This window comes from Miniopterus schreibersii (genome assembly GCF_964146895.1).
Source record: "Miniopterus schreibersii genome assembly, chromosome: 8".
Classification (NCBI taxonomy): Eukaryota; Metazoa; Chordata; class Mammalia; order Chiroptera; family Miniopteridae; genus Miniopterus; species Miniopterus schreibersii.
In genome coordinates, this window is record NC_138109.1 from 20,315,189 (window position 1) to 20,336,576 (window position 21,388).

The 21,388-nt window shown below is 42.6% G+C and overlaps 1 protein-coding gene across 4 annotated transcripts in view; it reads left to right on the top strand.

Moving 5' to 3' along the window:
• AGO1 (argonaute RISC component 1) overlaps positions 1–21,127 on the top strand; it is a 38,046-nt gene extending 16,919 nt beyond the window's left edge. For 2 of the 4 annotated variants that reach the window (XM_081143934.1, XM_081143936.1), the window contains 10 exons: positions 49–180; positions 308–441; positions 4,461–4,645; positions 10,216–10,375; positions 10,561–10,651; positions 11,753–11,947; positions 13,622–13,756; positions 14,368–14,469; positions 14,795–14,994; positions 15,238–21,127. In XM_081143934.1, the coding sequence (XP_081000060.1) occupies positions 49–180; positions 308–441; positions 4,461–4,645; positions 10,216–10,375; positions 10,561–10,651; positions 11,753–11,947; positions 13,622–13,756; positions 14,368–14,469; positions 14,795–14,994; positions 15,238–15,346 (1,443 nt within the window). In that variant the 3' untranslated portion in view covers positions 15,347–21,127. The remainder of the gene's footprint in view (positions 1–48; positions 181–307; positions 442–4,460; positions 4,646–10,215; positions 10,376–10,560; positions 10,652–11,752; positions 11,948–13,621; positions 13,757–14,367; positions 14,470–14,794; positions 14,995–15,237) is intronic. The other 2 variants (XM_081143935.1, XM_081143937.1) reach the window with 1 other exon arrangement.
• The last annotated feature ends 261 nt before the right edge of the window (positions 21,128–21,388 follow it).

Sequence of the window (21,388 nt, forward strand, 5' to 3'; positions counted from 1 at the left end):
TATTGCCAAGCTGCTACTCTCCTGAGATCCCCTTCTTTTGTCTTGCAGATGAAGAATGCCAGCTACAACCTAGATCCCTACATCCAGGAATTTGGGATCAAAGTGAAGGATGACATGACGGAGGTGACAGGACGAGTGCTGCCGGCGCCCATCTTGCAATATGGCGGCCGGGTGAGCAGGGTCAGGGCCAGACAACATCTCTGGGGCATTTTGGGGGGAGGTTGGGTTGTATAGCCAGGGGCTTTTGCTCCCCTACCCACCTGCTTCTACTGAGGCTCACCTGGTCACCCCCTTTGACTATCTCCAGAACCGAGCCATTGCCACACCCAATCAGGGTGTCTGGGACATGCGGGGGAAACAGTTCTACAATGGGATTGAGATTAAAGTCTGGGCCATCGCCTGCTTCGCACCCCAAAAACAGTGTCGAGAAGAGGTGCTCAAGTAAGCAGGGCTGGGTGTATGGATGGAAGGGTGGGAAAGGACCCTAGAGTTGCCTACTTTTCCCTACCCCTGGGAGGCCAAGATTTAATCTGTGTGTTCTTGCTAGTTTTTTACTCTGCCTCCTTGTGCTGTCTGGCTCAAACTTCTGCCTGTTCCTTTTCTGTCGATCTGTGGTCAGGAGTTTTGATAAGGAGCCTTCTCTGTTCAGAAATGATGATTTCAAGGCATGAATCTCCTAAGGGAGGCTTGAATTATTTTAATTATTAACATGATAATAAATAGTAATGACTATAATGTTTATGCCAACATTGTACCTAATTTTTTTTTTTTAATTTTATCTTCACAGTGAGTAGGTGGTGGTATTTCCATTTAAGGAGACTGAGGTTCAAAGAGGTTAAGTAACTTGTACCAAGTTTGCATATCAAGAAAGTGTCAGAGTTGGGATCAAATCAGATCTGAGGCTTCAAAGCTTACATTCCTAATTAGAAACAAAAAAGAGCAGTTTATCCAGCTGGTCCTCTGAGTTATCCTCTCCTGTGCATAAAATTTGTTCAGTCAGGTCCAAGTAACCCGAATTAGGTGAATATGATTTGTAAAGGCCTCTGTAGGAGTAGACAGCAATGATGAAATGATGAAAGTGATACAGCCAGATGGTTTAAAGGAACAGGTTAGGGGAGTAATGGTCTTGAGTGAGTGAATGAATTAAGTGGAAGAAGTCACTGACTCTTCCCCTGCAGTCTTTTGAAAAAAATTTTTTTATTGATTTCAGAGAGAGGAAGGGAGAAGGAGAGAGAGAGGGAAACTTCAATGATGAGAGTCATTGATCGGCTAGCTCCTGCACGCCCCCCTACTGGGGATTGAGCCCGAAACCTGGACATGTGCCCTGACCCCTGACCGGGAATCAAACTTTGACCTCCTAGTTCATGGGTCAAGGCTCAACCACTGAGCAACACTGGCTGGACCCCCTGCAGTCTTTTTTTTAAAAGACAGCTTTACTGAGATATATTTCAAATACCACAAAATTCACTCATTTAAAGTGTACAGTTTGGTATTTTCTGCATTCTTTTAAAGTGGTGGTTTCTTATTTCTATGGATTTAGTGTACTCTGAGGCTGAGGAAGGGTTGGCAGAGCTGTCCACCTTGGACAGTTATGAGAATAATAGAGATGTGGCCCTGGTGGGTTAAGCTGGCCTTGGGGGTTTTCATAAGAATTAGTTACAGCAGCCCCTGATGCATGTGGGGACTCTGCTGGCCTGCTCCCCTTTTCCCCCTTCTCCCCTGTCTCCTCACAGGTACCCAACTACTACCATCACAATTGTAGTTTCTTTGAAATGGGTTCCTCTTGTCCCTTTTCCTGGGTTCTTGGTATTTTAGCCCCATTTGAGCCAGGGTGCTTCTAGTTTTGGCTTAGCATTGGAGGGCTGTTTTTGAAAGGCTCCCAGCTCTCTGTCTTTATGCCTTTGTGTCACCTTGTTGATAGCTCTGTTCTCTGTATGCTTCTCTCTTATTCCCATGTCTTTCCCTTGTCCCATTATTTTGACAAACAATCCATTGGGGATGGATGAGGGAGTACTAGGGTCAACCCTCAGAATTTTTCTTTTGGTTAAAGAGGTCCCTATACTTCAGCCATATATCACTTTTAGCATAGGATTTCAAGACCTTCCCCATTCTAGACTTCTAACACTTTGTGACTCCCAGCACTGGACATAATATTCCAAATGATCTAGAGTAAAGAGAAGATTGAGACTACCATCTTTTTCTTTCTTTCTTTCTTTCTTTCTTTCCTTCTTTCTTTCTTTCTTTCTTTCTTTCTTTCTTTCTTTCTTTCTTTCTTTCTTTCTTTCTTTCTTTCTTTCTTTCTTTCATCTTTATTGATTTCATAAAGAGGAAGGGAGAGGGGGAGAGAGAGAGAGAAACATCAATGATGAGAGAATCGTCATTGATTGGCTGCCACCTATATGACCCCAACTGGGGATCGAGCCCACAACCCGGGCATATGCCCTGACTGGAAATTGAATCTCAATCTCCTGGATCCTAGGTCGATGCTCAACCGCTGAGCCACACCTGGCCGGGCTCTTTTTTCTTTTATAAGTATATTTTTATTGATTTCATTGAGAGGAAGGGAGAGAGGGAAGGAGGGAGGGAAAGAGAGAGAGAGAAATGTCGATGATGAGAGAGTCATTGATTGGCTGCCTCCTGCATGGCCCCTGCTGGAGATAGAGCCAGAAACCCGGGCATGTGCCCTGACCTGGGATCAAATTGTGATCACCTGGATTGTAGGCCGATGCTCAACCTCTGAGCCATGCCGGCTGGGTGGGACTACCACTTTTCTTGAATTACCACTTTTCTTAAATCTATTAACACATCAGTTATTTTAGTAGGTACATTTCAGTTGTATATAATGGAAGAGAAATGGGAAAAAATACTGTTAACAGTCCATCAGAGCCCTGGCTCTTATTTACATGAAATAATGGTTAGTTTGTATTTCTTTATTCTAAGATTTACTTTGAAAAATTAAAAAATATATAGAATAATAATGGCAAACACCTATGTATTCATCATCTCAAGTTTTGTCTCATATATATATATATATATATGTATTTAAGTAGATAAAATATTATAGGTAGCCTTGCTGGGTGTGGCTCAGCGGTTGAGCATCAACCCTAGGATCCAGGAGCTTGCGGTTGGATTCCCGGTCAGGGCACATGCCTGGGTTGGGGGCTTGATTCCCAGCTAGGGGCCTGCAGGAGGCAGCTGATCAATGATGACTCTCTCATCATTGATGTTTCTCTCTCTCCTTCTCCTTCCTCTCTCTGAAATCAATAAAGATACATATTTTTTTTAAAAAAGTATATCTATTAATCAAAAAAAAAGTTAAAAAAATATATATATTATAGGTAAATTTGAGATTTTCCTTACATCCTCCAACCTGGTCCCATTCCTCCATTCTGATGCACCTACTCTCATGAATTATTATAACCGTCCTATCCAATTTATACATTTTATATATATATATATATATATAAATGATTTTAAATTTTACATAGCAGTATTATACAGTATTTGTCTTTCTTGTGTTTTTTAACTAAGTATGTGAAAAATACTTATTTTCTCACTAAAGGAGTTTTTCAATTACATTGATATTTATACATTAGATAATAGCACCCCCCTAAACGATTTGCTTTTTTCTCTGTTTGTACATTATTGCTTTTAATCTAAATGCAGGATTTTCAAAAATTAAATTTCCTGGTGTTCATTTCAATCTGTAATTATATTTATGTAGCTTAATTTTTTAAATCTATTGCATGTGTACCCTCTCTTCCAACTTTGTCTTTCTTTCCCAGGGTAAAGCCCTAAAACCAAAGGAAAGAGGCTTGTTTAATTATTCTTTCTCAGCCTCGAACCAGTAGGGGATGAGACAGCTTGTTTTTCTTGAGCATCTCCTATGTTCCAATCACGGTTGGAACCTTATTTTATTTATTTTTAAAGTACATTTTTACTGATTTTTAGAGAGAGGAAGGGCGAGGGAAAGAGAGAAACGTCAATGTGAGAGTGAAACATCAATTGGCTGCCTCCTGCACACCCCCTATTGGGGATTAAGCCCACAACCTGGGCATGTACCCTGACTAGGAATTGAACCGGCAACCTTTCGGTGCATGGAACAACACCCAACCAACTGAGCCACACCAGCCAGGGGTGTCAGAGGGCATCTGCCTATTGCTATGCACTTATAACAGCACAGGAACAGCTGCTTGAGTGGGATATGGTGAGGACCCTGAGAATTCTCGCAGGTCCTTTCTTTGAGTTTCTCCAGCTTTCTGCATGTACCATTGAACACTTAGCAAACTATCTTGTCCTACTCAACTATAAATGTTTTAGACATGAGTTGTGATCATTATCATTCATCTCAGAATCTCTCAGAGCCTGTCATAGTGCTAGGAACCTAAGATGGAAGCATTTGGTCAGAGGTTTTAAAGTGGGACTTACTGTCTCCTGTCATGACCATACTTGTGCTACAGGAACTTCACAGACCAACTGCGGAAGATTTCCAAGGATGCAGGGATGCCCATCCAGGGCCAGCCTTGCTTCTGCAAATATGCACAGGGGGCAGACAGCGTGGAGCCCATGTTCCGGCATCTCAAGAACACCTATTCTGGGCTTCAGCTCATCATCGTCATCCTGCCAGGGAAGACGCCAGTGTATGGTACAGTTCTCTTGGGACAGTGATAAGGTTAAGATGATAGACCTCTTCTCAGGGTAGTTCCCTGGAAGCTCCAAGGCAGAATTCAGTGTGGATTCTTGGCTCTAGCCAGAGCTGAGCTGTTCCTTAATGTCAGTGCTCCTCTTATAGGAGAAATACCACCCTGTATGAGCCATTGAGTCATCCCAGATCCTGCTTAACTTCTCACACTGCCTTCCAGTAACATTTACTGTAGTCCTCTCTGTGCTGGTCTTTATTGCCAGGCTAAGCCGGGCCAGATACAGAGATAGGTTAGTCCAGATTTCTGTTCTTAGAAGAGTGGAAGGGAGGCATCTATCAGGACATAGTGCTGCACACTCAAGCAGAATGTGTGGTGGTTCTGTTATTGCTTGGGAATGACTTGGACTTTTTGAGAAGTTTTTTCTTTCTCCCTTGTCCTCTTTTTTAAGAATAGGAACGACTATATACATCTTTAGCTCAGTACTTTTCTCTTACTCCATTTTCTCTTTCCACTTCTGCTTCAAAGGAAGAGGTCTCTCTCCTTACCTTCCTCAATCTGTGTGTGCTTTTGTTCATATGCCATCCTGCTAACGTTGGGACTTTGTACCATCTAAGCCTCCAAAATCGTCAGATTTCCCATCCTAGAGCACATTACTGCAATCTGCTATCTCCTTTAATTTTTGTCATCCTGTTCTTTCAATCAAACTTTTTTGTTGTTGTTGTTAATCTTCACCCAAGGATATTTTTTTCCATTGATTTTTTTTTAGAGAGAGTGGAAGGGAGGGAGCAGGAAGAGAGAGAGAGAAACATTGATGTGAGAGAGAGACACTGATTGGCTGCCTCCCGCATATGCCCTGAACAGGGCCAGGGATCGCTTGGAGCCTGCAACCGAGGTACGTGCCCTTTACCGGAATCAAACCCAAGACCCTTTAGTCTGCAGGCTGACACTCCAACCAAGGAGCCAAACCAGCTAGGGCTGATCAGATTTTTTGAATTGAGTACACCCACTTCCTCATCAGCCATTTATCCTTTGCCTCTTGTCTAGTTTACTTCAATCTTTCTCTTAAACTTTCTCTGCAGAGGGTCACCAGTAACCTTTCTCAGTTCTCTTTTCTTGACTTATTGATATTTTCTCCTGTTTCTCCTTACTTGTTTTTGTCATTACCAGAACTACCTGGTTATTCTCCAGATATTTATACTCTCCCTCTCTTTCTGTTTACATTCTTGTGAAATTCTGATGCATTCAGTTGCTTCAGTCATCACCTATTATTATGCTATAATGTATTATTAAAATCTTGATCCAACTCTTGAGCTCTCTGCCTCTCCTGTCTGTCCCTTTGACCTCTCTCCTTTACTTCATTAAGAGTTTATTGAAACACTGCTAGATTCTGAACACATTGGGGACGAAAGCAAATGCAATCTCTGCTAATATAAAGTGCTTTGGTGGACCATCTCTTTAATAGCTTGTCTTCTCTGTCTACCAGTAAGCTGTTTTCTTTTCTTTTCTGTGTTTGGCATCACTGTTGCTTTTGGATACCTTCATCCAGACTTTGAAGGCAGCCTGTCTTCTCTTTGCTTCAGCTCCACTGTTCTTTTTTATAGTTTTAAGATATATGTCTTGCTCTCCACCCATACTTCTCAACTTAGTTTTAACATTTCTTCTTAAATCTTTCTGGATTATGTTATTGGATGAGACATTTTGTAGCTGTCCTCTCCAAAAAACCTTCATTGGTCCCCCCCGTTCACAAAATAAAAGGTTTTCAAGGCCCTGATCTTAGTTTGACCTTTTCAGCTTTATCTTGTACTTTTCCCATTGCCACACATTCAGGAACGATCACATGTTCTGGAATTAGATAGAACTGGATTTTAATCCTGGCTATGCCAGTTCACTGGCTTTTAGGCAAATTAACTAACCTTTCTGAGCCTAATGAACTAATTATATAAAAAGCAGCCTTTAACACAATGCCTGGCACATAGTAGATATCCTAAATGCACATTCCTTGTCTGCTTCCCATTCTCTGGGTTTACTCACATCATTTGCCTCTGCCTGGAATATCTAAGTACTCTACTTTGTATCCTCCACCTTGCCCTTAAAATTCTCTCCATCCTTCAGGTCCCAATTTAAATGAACTTACTCCTTGAAGCCTTCTCATCATCTCACCTGGAGGATGATCGGGTTGCTAATCAATTACTACTGTGCTTGATATTATTTTGTGTATGGATTAGATATGATTCTGCTCTGAAACCTTCCCTCTGAATATGTACACCTAAGGTAGAGCCTTCCACTGACATGATACTCAGTAATTATTTGTGGAGGGAAGTTGGTTGATCTCCAATCCCTGTCCCTCTTGGGCCTTAAATTGATGTCCCTTAGATGGGAAATAAAGATACTTTTTAGGAAAACTGCCTTGAGTAGTTATTCATGTTTCTGGCTCCCTCCATTAAAGGGAGAATCCAATATTTTGGCTTGCCTGGGGTGTGTATGTACAGCATGATTGGGGAAGGCAGTGCTTACTCAGAGAATTTTCCCTTCCCTGGGGTCAGTAATGTTATATCTCTCTACAGTCTCATACCTTTATCAGGACTTTGGGTTTCTTCCACTTAAATGCTGTTCCTTGATTATACTACTTAGTTAGTGGGGCTATCTGCCTAGGAATTAAGCCAGCAGATAAGAGGAGCAGACAAATTCTTCTGAAGACCTTCACTTTCCTTCCTGGGAGGCCAAGTGAATGGAATTCTCTCTGTAATGGTCAATGTAAGTCCATTTGCATTGTGGTTATCCTGAGAGTATAGAAGGACAGTGTAACATTTACCCAGTTTTGATCTACCATACCTTGTCTCGTCCTTAGTATTTTTAACTCCTTTCCACTAAATTAATACTATTGTCATTTTTTTATGTAAACTTTTTATTGAAGTATAATATACATATAGAAGTCTTATGTATTCAGTTCAATGAATTTTCATAAAGTGTCACAGCAGTGTAAACAGTACCCAGTTCTGTCTGGCAGCAGAACATTACCACAACCGCAAGCTCCCAGTCACTACAACTCCCCATCAATGGTAACCACTGTTATTCTGGCTTCTAACACTATAGATTAGTTTCACCTGTATTTGAACTTTATATAAATGGAATCACATGTTATGTACTTTATTTGTGTCTGGCTTTTTCACTCAGCATGTTTGTGAGATTGATCCATGTTTGTGTACTTTTAGTTTGTTAAAATTTTCCATCATAAGAATATAAAACAATTTACGTGTATTACCCATTATACTGTTAATGGACATATTTGGGTTGTTTCCAGTTTTTACTCTTATAAATGGCGCTTCAATAAACATTCTTGTATACATCCTTTGGATATATATACCCATTTCTATTGGGTGTATATCTAGGAGGGATTTTAAGTATACAAATTTACACTTTCACTAGGAGTGTATGAGAGTTCTAGATATTTCCTTACCAAATTTGGTATTGGCTTTTTCATTTTAGCCATTCTTGTGGTTGTTTGGTGATAATGCTTTGTGCTTTTACTTTGATTTCTCTGATGAGTGATAAGGTTGAGTATCTTTTTATATGTCTGTTGGCTATTTTACTAGTGTCTTTTGTAAAGTCTGCTCAAGTCTTTTTCTTTTATTGACTTAACTATTTCTTACTGATTTATAAGTGTTATAATTCTTTTATTGAATGTGCATATCTTCTCTGCTCTGTGGCTTGCCTTTTTACTTTTTTCTTTTTTCCCCTTTACTTTAGAGAGAGAGGAAGGGAGGAGAGAGAGAGAAATATTGATGCAAGAGAGAACCATTGATTGGTTGTCTCCCGTACACACCATACCTGGGGATTGAACCCAAAACCTGGTTATGTGCCTTGACCGGATTGGAACCCGCAACCCTTCGGTGCATGGGAAGACGCTCCAACCAACTGAGCCACACCAGCCAGGGCTCCTTTTTACTTTTATAAGGTGTCTTGTTGAATAGAAATTTTATTTTTTAATGTAGTCCAATTATCAATATTTTTCCTTTATGGCTAGTACTTTCTGTGTCCTACTTAAGAAATCCCAAGGTCATGAAGATACTAATCTGTGTTTTCTTTTAAAAAAAATTTTTTTTTTTAACCTTTCATATTTAGAACTGGTCTATCTCTGTTGCTTTCTCTGTCCCCTGTCAGTGGTTCCTCTGCTGGTGCAAAGCCTGGGATCTCAGCTTCCTGCCCACACCTAGAATCAGCAAATGTACCCAGGATATAAGCAGCTGCAGAAGATAGCTCACCTCTGTAAGATTCCCTCTCTGGAGTTTTAGCCCCTCCAGTTCTTATTGGTACATTTCTGCTGCCTTCAAAAAGATGATTTCTATATTTTATCTGACTTTTCTGAATGTTTTCTGTTGAAGCACTGGTTTACCACTAACTACTCCATCTTTCTTGGAAGTGGAAAGGATCCCTTTGCTTTTTAAACATGCTCAAGTTGCTTCCATTGAAAATATACCAAGCCCTTCATTGATCCTACATCTCCTTCGTACTTTAAACCACCAAAATAACTTTTGTCTCTATACATTAATGTTTTGCCTTGATAAACACTAAATCCAAAGGACATTTCTGGTCCTCATTTTACCTGATTTCTTAGCAGCGTTTGACTTTGTTGAACACTTGCTTCTGCTTGAAACACTATCTCTTCCCTTGGCATTCATGATACAACTGTCTTGAGCTTCTTCCTAGTTCTTGGATTTTCCTCCTTTGCAGACTCATCTTCTTCCTGTTCTGCAAATATTGGGAGTTCCTGAAGATTCAGGTCTAAGCTCTCTTTTTAGTCTCTCTTCCTTGGTAATCCCATCAAGATCATGATTTCACTTACTGCCTGCACCTAAGTATTTCACAAATTTTCATCTCCATTTCACTGCTCTTCAGCTTTTAACTACTATACCCAGTTGCTTAGTTGGTATGCTTACTGAGATGACCAAAAAGCACTTCAAACTCAAAATGTCTCAGAAAGAGTTTATGACCTATCTATTCTATTACAAAAGCAAGAAACACAGAAGTTCTCCATGAACATTCTTTTCCCTTACATATGTAGTCTCTCTTGAATCTGTTTGCTTCTCTTTCTTTCTTAACAACTATCTTCTTAATATAAGCCACCCTCATTTCTTCCCCAGGTCAGTCCTTTTGATCTCCTTTATAGTTACTTTGGCCTTTTAGTTTCTCAGACATATAGTGATATCTCCCATCAGAGTGTATTTTCGCATCCTGTTTCCTCTGCCTGAACTGCTCTCTCCCAAACTCCCGCCCCTCCCCCTTCTGAGTCCTTTTTTACGTTTAGATTTCAGTTCAATTAATACTTAACTCGGTCCTTTCCTGGCTAGGTTATTACCCCCTATTATATGCTGTCATAGTTACATGAAGTTTCCTGTTGTAGCATTTATCATTGTTATACTTTTCATGATTTTTAAAATTGGTCACTAGGTAGTAGCACTATAAGAGTAGGGACCCTGTGTGTTTCTGGTCACCATTGTGGTCCCTGCCTGAATCTAGTAGGCATTCATTAAGTACTTATGAATGCACTAATAAGTTCTCTCCCTGCTCATAGCTGAGGTGAAACGTGTTGGAGATACACTCTTGGGAATGGCTACACAGTGTGTGCAAGTGAAGAACGTGGTGAAGACCTCACCTCAGACTCTGTCCAACCTCTGCCTGAAGATCAATGTCAAACTTGGTGGCATAAACAACATCCTAGTCCCACACCAGCGGTATGAACTCTGTTGCCCACTTGCCCTTGTCAAGCAAGGTACAATTCTGGGGATTAATGAAAAGATAGGACCCTGGCCAAGCAGAGTGAGTCAGGCACAGGGAAGAGAGGACCAAAGTGGGTGCTAGATGGTGCCAGTAAGAAAAGACCTATCTCCTCACCATTTGTTTTTTCTTCCTTGTTCAGCTCTGCAGTCTTTCAACAGCCAGTGATATTCCTGGGAGCAGATGTTACACACCCCCCAGCAGGGGATGGGAAAAAACCTTCTATCACAGCAGTGAGTGACACTCTGCATCTTCTTCATAAGGTTCTCCTCTTAGCTCTGAGCTCCCCAGACTATATATGACTTCCTTCCCTTAGCTCTGGCACTTAATCTTTATAAGATTTTTTTCCTTCCAACTGATCATCCCCATTAACCACTCCCTTGGTAGCTTCATAAAATTAACTGTATAATTTGAGTTGTTTGTTTTCTTTTTGTTTCGCTTTTTGTTTTTTCAGTGAGAGCAATGAGAGTATAGTTTGTAGCCAGAGACTTGGCCCAGTCTCTATCAATCTTGCTCTATGTTCAAGTTTATCTCTCTCCATGCCTACTTTTGGGATATGGTATTGAACATATCTCTTCTTTGAAATCCCTTTTAAGGGAATTACTAAGTTGCTGAGACTGTCCTTTCCTCTTCCCTATCCCTACCCCTGATCTACCTAGTAGATTAGTTGTCTCTAATGCCTCTCCTGACTTCTCTGCTCCCTGTCCCTAGGGGCTTCTGAATTGCTAGAGGGATCAGGCCTTCTATCCTCAACCCTCCTGTTTCCCTAGGCAGACTGGGCTTGTCTCAGTAAATGCAGGGAAACCCTGTACTGTGCTTATCCCTATTTTCCTTGTGAAACGTCTAGGCTCTGGCCACTGTCCCGTTTGAAAAGGTCACTCTTACCACCTGCAAGAATACTTTCACCATGGTTCCTGGGTAGATTAGCACTTGAATGAAGAAAGGACAAACTTGTGGCTAGATAAGGTTATTCTTAAAGCTAGTAATGCCAAACTTTCACATTTTCCTCTGCAGGGGGTAGGGAAATAAAACTTATCAAGTACCTGCTGTGGACTAGGCCCTGTGCAAGGTGCTTTCTATGTACTATAACAGCACTGCAAGCAGGTGGTATTCTTATCCTTATCTCTATTTAAAAAGAGGGAAAAGATCAGATGGATTAAGTAACTTCTGCATGTGTGATAGAACAGAGATTGAAACCAGGACTCATTGAATCCAAAACCCTGCTCATTCAATGGCATGGTTTTCTTGCTGAGAAGCCTTTGCCCAAATCCACAGCCTGACAGTGTTGGGTGGGTGGAGGTTCTAGAGGCTTGTCCTGCTTCATTGATTGACAGGTGGTAGGCAGTATGGATGCCCATCCCAGCCGTTACTGTGCTACTGTGCGGGTGCAGCGACCTCGACAGGAGATCATTGAAGACTTATCTTACATGGTGCGTGAGCTGCTCATCCAGTTCTACAAGTCCACCCGCTTTAAGCCTACCCGTATCATCTTCTACCGAGATGGGGTTCCTGAAGGCCAGCTCCCTCAGGTAAGGTACACAGTAGGTGGCAAAAACCTTCGTATTGTGGCCAGAGGGCCTAATGGTAGCAGAATACTGCTACCTTTTTTAAGCTCCTGGCACTTGGAACTTTGCTAAATGGAAAAGACTTAGGAGCAGAGATCACAACTGAGAGGTGGCATGTACAAGCATCTGTAGACCTTTTTTCTTGTAACAGAAGACCCTCAGTGCCTGTTAGTAGTTGGTTCATGTTGAAGACTGATTCTTTAGACCAGTAGTTCTTATAAACATGCGTCAAGATTGGGAAGGCTTGTTAAAACATTTTGCAGAGCTTACCCTTAGAATTTCTGATTTAGTGAGTCTAGGATGGGGCCCTAGAATTTGTAGTTCTGGTGAGTTCCTAGGTGGTGCTGCTTGTCTGGAGGCCACTGCTGCTGAGCTTTCTTCATAATGTTCCTTGTATTCTTTCTGCCTGCCAAGTTTTCATATTCTGTAGTTTAAACTTGTATACTGAACTAGTCTCCTTGACCAGTATACCATTGAATAATAATAAAACTACCATTTATTGGGTACCTTTTATGTGCCATAAACTGTGCTAAGCACTTCATATGTGTTCTCTTTCATTCTTACAGTAGCCCTGTGAAATAATTATTCCATTTGACAGATGCGAAAACTGGGGCTTGGAAATGTTAAATGATTTCTTCATGGTCACCAAAGTTAGTAAGTGGTAAAACTGGGATTTAGACAAATTGGTCTGATTCCAGAGTCCATGCTATTATCAATTGTGTTCAATTTCTTCCAAGGCATCCAGTGTTTCCTAAAATACCAGATAAATGTATCATATCATTTCTCTGTTCAGAAATATCTAGTTCACATAGCCTTGGGTTAAAACTCAAACTTCTTAGCAAAGCAATTAGCAGTTATTAAGCCCCTACTAGGTTTTCTATGCTTTTACCTAATTATCTGTTGTAGTCTTCACAACAGCTTTGTGAGGCTGGTTTTCTGAGTAACTTTAGTAGATGTGGAGAAAATGAGACTAAGATGGGTTAAGTAACTTGCTCAAGGAAATACAACTAGATACAGCATGGTTTTAAATCTAGTTCTAATTGATTGTAAACTCTATCCACTTCTGCTGTATAGTTTTGACTCCCTATTGCCCATATCCAAGGCCACAAGACAACTATTGCGTTTGGTTATTTACCTGTGGCTGCTTCTTTAGGTAGTGTATTTTCTTATAATCCTGCCTCTTTGTAGGACAGAATTCATCTCCTCCCTCTGCACCCATCTCTGAACTATGTGTCTGCTCTTCCTGGTGTTACCAACCTTGTCTGCTTTTGGAGGTCACAGGGGTACTTCCATTATCCTCCTGATCCTGAAGTTGACCGTACTTTGGGCATTGTGATTTTAGTAATTTCTCTGTGAACCTTGGTTCTATGTCTTGATTTTAGATCTCTTTATACATAGGAACCAGGTAAGTGCTCTCTGCTGATGCCAAGCTTCACAGCCCAGTGGGAACAAATAGGTGAACTGCATAGAAGGCTGATTGTGGCAGGAAGGGCCCATCAGCTCTAATGGTTGGGTGTCGGCGTATAAAAGGAGACTGAGCAAAAAGCTATATTATGTGTCAACCCCTTAGTTCAGGAAAGATGTATTAACTCAAGAGGAGCTTTATGTCCTTTGTCTCCCTCCACACCCTGTGCCTAGATCCTCCACTATGAGCTGCTGGCCATTCGTGATGCCTGCATCAAACTGGAAAAGGACTACCAGCCTGGGATCACTTATATTGTGGTGCAGAAACGCCATCACACCCGCCTTTTTTGTGCTGACAAGAATGAGCGAGTGAGTGAGGGATTGAGGAAGCCACCCATACCCTCATCCATCCTGTCTCCCTTCTCTCAATATGGAAGAAGCCCTTGATAAAACGTGGGGATTTAGTCCTTGGCCTGTTTGTCCTCTGGCCCCTTTCCTCCCTCTAGCTCTTATGGTCCTTCCTCTACCACCTCCTTCCCTTTGTTTCCCCCTTCTCCCCTCCTTCCCTTATACTTCCTCTCCCTCCTCCTAGCTCCCTGGCCTATAGACCCCATATATAAACCAGCTCCCAGAGAAGGGAAAGGGAACTACCATTTATTGAACTTCTCCTATGTGCCAGACACTGTACAAGGCGTCTTCCTCACAGCAGCCCTGTGAGGTAGGTACTATAATCTCCTCCAGTTTAACCTCAGAAAGGTTAAATGACTTGCTAAGATCACACAGCTAATAAATGGTGAAACTAGCACTTAAACAGTTCTGTGTGACTTTAGAAACCCATTATTTCAAGACCCAGTACCCTCTGAGAACACCAGCTTCTGCTTTACTCTTGGGATTCTGGTGGAGTCAGAGTAGAACTGAGTTGGGGCCCTACTTAGGGCCAGGCAGGTTTTGGGATCTTGGTTGTCTTTGTTTCTATACAGATTGGGAAGAGTGGTAACATCCCAGCTGGGACCACTGTGGACACCAACATTACGCACCCGTTTGAGTTTGACTTCTATCTGTGCAGCCATGCAGGCATCCAGGTAGCTGGGCTATGTCCTGGGGTTTCCAATGAGTTGAAAATTAGTTACTTATTACCACTGCCTCTAGAATATATCCATCATCACTGAGTAGCATTCAAATCAGGATGGTTCTCTTAATAAGCCCTCAGTGTACTTGACCAGAAATACACTTTGAAAATCTTAGGCAAGTCGCCCATAAGAAGGGTGCTTTATGACATAGGTGACTTTATGTTTGCCTATTCATGGGCGGGTCTCCCAACCTAGCCATAATCTTAACAATGATCCTGTTCCTTATCAGCCATCCCCTCTGCCCAGTCTGGGACCCCTCACCTTCCTATCTTCCCAGGGCACCAGCCGACCATCCCATTACTATGTCCTTTGGGATGACAACCGTTTCACAGCGGATGAGCTCCAGATCTTGACGTACCAGCTATGCCACACTTATGTACGATGTACACGCTCCGTCTCTATCCCAGCACCTGCCTACTATGCCCGCCTGGTTGCTTTCCGAGCACGATATCACCTAGTGGACAAGGAGCATGACAGGTGAGGCCTGGGATCAGGCTGGCTTCCTTTTTACTTCAGCCTCTGGTACCAGACCCTCCCAACTTTCTTTGGGTAGAAGGAAATGGGTATTGTTCAGTTTAGTATCTCTGGGTTCATCTGCCAAATCTGGGTTGGATTTTTTTTTCCTTAAGCTATTATGGGAATTGGCACTCTAGGGATGGTGGAAGGGATCAGCAGCAGCTCAGTTCACCAGGAAGGACTTCTTTCATTTTTCCTTTTCAGTGGAGAGGGGAGCCACATATCGGGGCAGAGCAATGGGCGGGACCCTCAGGCCTTGGCCAAAGCCGTGCAGGTTCACCAGGATACTCTGCGCACCATGTACTTCGCTTGAAGGCAGAACGCTGTTACCTCACTGGATAGAAGAAAGTTTTCCAAGCCCTAAGAGCTGTGCTGCCCAAATCCAGAGGAAGCAGGGAGGTGGGAGGTGGGGTAGGGAGAAGTGCAGAAGGCCTTGTTGTTTCCTTCTACAGATGGGACAAAAGGGTGGGGAACAGGGCCAGTAAGCCAGACCACCAGCCAGAAATTTCTGATATTCACCTCATACCCCTCACCCCATCTTGTCACATCTGGCCCTGACCCCACTGGACCAAGTTGGGCAGCACCGGTGCCCACCATACACACAAGTGTCTCATGTGACTCACAGTGCTAAAGACTCATGCCTGACAGCTTGGTAAGGTCGGCTCGACTCTGCAGTCCTGCGGACAAAAGCTGGTAGGTTTGGGTTTGATACTTTAGATGGGAAAGTGAGGAGCTTGAGAAAGTGGGTGGGAGGAGGGAAGGATTTTTTAGGAGCCTTAATCAGAAAAGGTCTAGATTTGTTTAAGAAGAAAAACGAAACCAGACCCAGATCAATATTTTAGGATACAAGATGTTTTAATGGGTTAAGAATCCAGTTTGTAGGAAGATTTTTTAAATGCTAATGGTTTTGGTTGCTCCTCCCCCTGCTGCCACCTCCCTTTTCCCTTATTCCTCTTTCCACCTTTTCCTACCCTACTTACACCTCCTCCCTGACAGACATCCAACCCCTAATAAGACTTAAGGCACTATGGCACTTAGCTCTGAAGTGACACGACCCTGTCTTCCTTCCGCCTGCTGGTGGGTAACCAGTGCCTTCCCTGTAACGGTAATGCTGCAGAACTGCAACCTTTTGTACCTTTCTTTGGGGGGATGGGGTGGGGGTGGGAGAGGAGGTAGGTGGGGAATACCCCTAACCCAATAAGCCTCCAGCCAGAGCGCCAGCTATTTTGCATTTAAAGGAATTGACTTCCATATTCATTGAGCTTTTAAGAAGATTATAACCTCAAGATGGTTAAAATCCATTGACATTTGCACTTTCAGACCTGACAAGTCTCTGGAGCTGCTGAGATGACTGGTTATGCCTCCTTTCCTCCCTGTCCTACCCCCACCCTCCCACCTGCCTGGGTCTGGAGTTACTTTCATAGCTTTTCTCTCTCTCTTGGCTTCTTTTCCCCCAATGGTCAAGTCTCTTATGTTTCAATATTTCTTAACTGGGGTGTCTTATAACAAACAATCCTTAGGTCTAAAATAAGAAAAAAGAGCAAAAACTAAATGCTATTTTTATACCATAACTTGAGTTTATTGCCAAAATCTGGATATCCCTCCAATGCCCAATGAGTTTACATCCCAGAAACATTGAGCCATTAGAAGGAACTACGTACCTAACTTGTTTTTTGGCCTGGCTAGGTAAGGGGTGGGGCTCAGGCTCCATCTTTCCTCTGTGCAGAAAATACCTTTTCTTGCTACAGGCTCCCTCCTCTGCCCTGCACTCTTTCCTGCAAATGCATCTTCCCTTCCCTTTTGACTGTCTTCTGACACTTTGACAGTTCTCATCCCAGATTCCAGTGTGTCCTGTGAATAGGCTGGGGGATTTTGCTGCTCCCTATTGCTTCTGTTTACACAAATGAATTTTTCCTGGTTTCCCACTAGGGCATGTGAGTGGGTGGCATGGGTTTTTTTTGATTTGGGTTTTTTTTTTTTTGTCTCCCTGGATAGAGATGGGGTTTGGCTGTCTTGTAGAACTAGAAAAGTAGGGGGTTGTATCTTGGTGCCTGCTGGCCTTGAGGTAAGGCCCCCTCTTTCCTTGACTGTTTATTTTCTCCTTTCCCACTGCTTGGGATGAGAACTTCCAGCTTCAGTGTGGAAATTACTGTTTTTAAGGAGCCGGGCTTGGGTTTGCCCCAATCTGGTGATAAAGCCATGACACTTTAGACCTAGCTCAGGCTTGGAGGTCAGCCGGAGGAAGGCCGGTCTGAATCCCGGCCTGTGCAGTTAGAGCTACCATTTTCCCTCCCCAGCAGCCCTTGTACAGACCCAGATTTGCTATGCAAAACAGTCTCTCCCAAGTTCCGTTCTGGTTGGCTACTTTGTTCAGTGACTTCACAAAACGTAGCACAAACATTGATTATGGAGGAAGGCATCAGGACTGTTGAGTAACTCCTCTTTTACTTTCCTACTGGCTATAACATTGGGTGCCCTTGGGCACAGCCCAGCTGAAGAACAGAATGGAGGGCTCTGGGAGGAGTTAGCTCACTGGACAGCCTACATTCCTTACACAAGTGCCTAAAGAGAGTGATGTCAACACTCCATCTGCCCTGTCCATCGCCTTCATATACTGTCTACTTCATGTTCAGTCACCCTTAGAGGAGGGGAGCTCTCTTGGGACATTGGGCTCTGCATGTTCTCTTCTTGGGTGCATTTTGGGGCTAGGATCAGGGCATTATTCCTGGAGGGTCCAGTCATTCACCAGCATTTGCAAATATCCATAGGGAGCTGGTGGTAGCCACCTACTCTCAGCAACAAGTTTGCTTTCTTTCCTTTTTCTCTTTGCCTCACTCTCTCCAGTGGGGTTTGGAGCTGGGGCCTGAAATGCATTTTTTAGCCATTTGGCATTGTACATGCCATCCAAGAAATAAAAGCAAGAGCAGCAGCTTGGGTAATAGCAAGAAAATGACTTCTTGCTTTGATTTTTTTTTTTTTAATCTTTGAAAAATATCCTTGACCTTGAGGATTATTCTTGTTTGAAAAGTGGTGCATGCAGGTTGGGAATTGGTGTTGGCAACAAGCTTTGGCTTTCTTGGATTTGGTTTAGGTGGTGTGACTTACTTAAAGCTCTGACGAAGTGTGGGATGACCCCAGCCTCGTCCTTTTAGACAAGTCTCTTGCTCCCTCTGTTCCACTCTTTTGCCTTGCTTTTCCTCCTCTCTCTTTCCCTGGCTTCCTTTTCTTTTTTTTCTATTCACTCAGCTTGCTTGCTGATCTGCCTGCCTGATGATGAATTCTCTGCATGGCTACAATGATCTCTCTGTTAGCTGGCAAGGTCAGGCTTAGCTCCTTGGCTGCAGAAGACCAAGAATATGTTCCTGAGCCCAGTGATGTCCTCTTTGGGGCAACTGCCCTCAAGCTTACACCAGGATTGAGCAGCAGGCTTCCCAAATGGTATGAAATCAGGGGCCTCTAGGAACTTCCACACCTGTCCACTCTTTGGAGTTGGTTTCTCTCATTGCTTTTTCTAGATCTGGTTCCATTTTTCTCTACCTGGGATTCCCCTATTCCAAGGATCTGTTAGGATTGAACTACTTGGGTATGCAGGGTTGAGGGTTAAGGAATGGACATGGGGGAAGAAGAGAGTGATGGGAAGAGAATGGAGAGAATTTAGATAAAAGGTGGGAAAGGAGAGCACTGCTCATTGATCATTTTTCCAGTCCAGCCTGACCTAATGGGTGTTGAGGTGCTATTGCTGGCCTCTGGAGATAAGCCTGGGCTCTTGTTGCTGGGAACTTAGGCTTAGAATAATGCTGAAGAAGAAGGTACGTAAGGCATAAAACCTCCCTAAAAAGCTCCTGGTTCCCACCTAGTAGATAGCTCCTCTTTGGCTAAGCAACACTGTTCTTGGAGTTTTCCTTTTCTTGTCTAGAATTCTGTAAATGAGACTTAGTACTCAAGATGGGCAGCCAAGGAGACGCTTCTTAGCTGGCCCCCGGGATATCTGCAAGGTGGGTAGAGTAGGGCAGTGTTTTAGACCTTGCATCATGTATAACGAAAGATGGAAGTTCTTTCCCCTTCAGGGTAGAAAGTCATCTCAAACTAGCCAAAATGCAGTTTTGGAAACTACATCAGGGGAAGCTGTTTTTATTTATATTTATTGGGGCCTAGGCCAATCCAGGATGGTAGCTGGGATGCCTTCCTTTTTAAAGTCTGATTATGGCAGGGATGTGCAGGGCACTCTTTTCTATTTGGCCTTCTAAGCAGATTGGGGAGAAGGGATGCTCTGGTTTTCTCTTTCCCCCATTTATTAGGACTTGCCTTCTCCCTGAGCAGGGAGAGGCTAGGTTGGTGCTCTCCTCTTACTCTACTCTTATTGACTTAGACCCTCTGGCTGCTGTTTGGGAGCCCAAGAAAAGGAGTGGAGGGATGGCTCAAAACAAATCAGAATAAGACAGGGAAGGCAGATTTCCTGCTTTAAAGAGGAAAATAAACTCCAAGGATTGTGCAAGTAAAGACAATATATTGAATGCACCATGTCCCCTGGTGTAGTAGCAATAAGGAAAAATGAAATGACTTTCCTGTGCACACAGTCCAGCCTGAATGGTGTGTGATGTTGGCACTTAGCAGCCATCTGGTGGGTTTGTGTGACTACTCTGGGTTTCACTTTAGTTTCTAAACTTCTCAAGTCCAGCATGGATAGGGAAATGTCCCTGGAGCCCCACAGCTGTGTACTTGTTTGCATTTGTTTCCCTTTGAGACTTGTGTTTGTGTCCTGCTTTGAGCTGTACCTTGTCCAGTCTATTGTAAAATTATCCCAGCAGCTGTAATGTACAGTTCCTTCTAAAGCAAGCAACAGCAGCAGCACAATTCTGTGTTTTATAAAGACAACAGTGGCTTCTGTTTCTAAAGTGCGGTCTCTCTCTCTCTTTTTTCCTATTAGCAAAGAAAACTGTTGGGATTAATTACATCTCTGATAGATTTTAGGTTAGAAAAATAGATTGTTATAAGAACAGAACCATACTTCTAAAGGAGGAAAGTGGATAAAACAAATTTGAGAGTGTTGAAACTACAGATTGCATCTAATTATACTTCACAGGGCCTCCATTTATTCTTCAAGATGCGAAGTACTATGTTCAGCAGTATTGTTGGGGGAAAGGCAGGCACAATTCAAAAATGAGGAAAACTGTCTCCTTAAGGAACTTAAAGTTTGGTTGTGGATATGAGTAGTCAAATAGTCCCCTGATACAGAAGAGAGAGAATGAAGGACTGGAATAAGGGTATAAGGCTTTAGCAACGAGAGGGTAGATTTGAGGAACACTCAGGAGATAGAATTAATAGGACTGAACGGATGATGGAAGGGGAAGACAGGAGTAGAGGCTAATGCCCAGGTTTCCACTTGAACAAGTGAGTGTATTGGGACATTCTTCTAACCAAGACAGGAAGAGAAGAGACTATAGAAGGAAGCTGGTGAGTTTTGTGAAGAAAGGCAATTGGCACTGTATAGACTGAGTTTTGAGGTTCCCATGGGGCAATGAGGTTAAAGTTTCCAGTAAACACTTATGTTTTGGTGCTCAGGGAAGACTACAAAACTGCAATTATAGATATGGGATTCATACTTATATAGGTGATAGCTAAAGCCATAGGAATGAACAAAGTGATTTAGAAAAAGAATAGAGTGAGAGAAACATTGTATACAACTCTAGGAAACACAACTTAAGGGATGAAGAGAAGCAGAACCTAAGGTGACTGTCATATCATTAGTAGATATTTTGTATATTTTTGGCTGATTTAATGAGGTGGGAGAAAAACCAAGAGAGTGGAATAGAATCCAAGAAGGGTGTGATTAACAACATGAACTGCAGTGAGAAGGGGGTATTTTTTCTACTCAGTTTACCATCCTCCACCCCATCTTCTCTGGGATTTTAGAACTTTATGGTCATTCTCCAGTGTTTCTTGAAAATGAGCACTGGAGAAACCTAATTTGAATAAGGCTAAGACTAGGTCCTCCAAGTTGTTCACCACAACTGTCACTACCACCTCCAGCTTCCTCCTGTTCTCAGGAGATACTTGTAAAAGAATAAAATAAACAAACCTAATTTTGTTCTAACCAGTGTCATAGATGGTGTTCCAGTGCACTCTGTAGTACTTAGCAGCTTGCTCTATTTATTTTCATGACTTGTTTCCCCCAGAGCCTGTGAACTCCTGGGAGCAGAAACTACATTCTATTCACTTTTGTCATCTTAGGGCCATAGCATATGTGAATAGAATTGAAATGAGCTAGAAATCTGTGGTTTATAAAAACAGGTGTGGGCGGTGGGGGATTAATGTGATATTGAGTGTACAGGATGGACTCAGCATTTCTGAATCT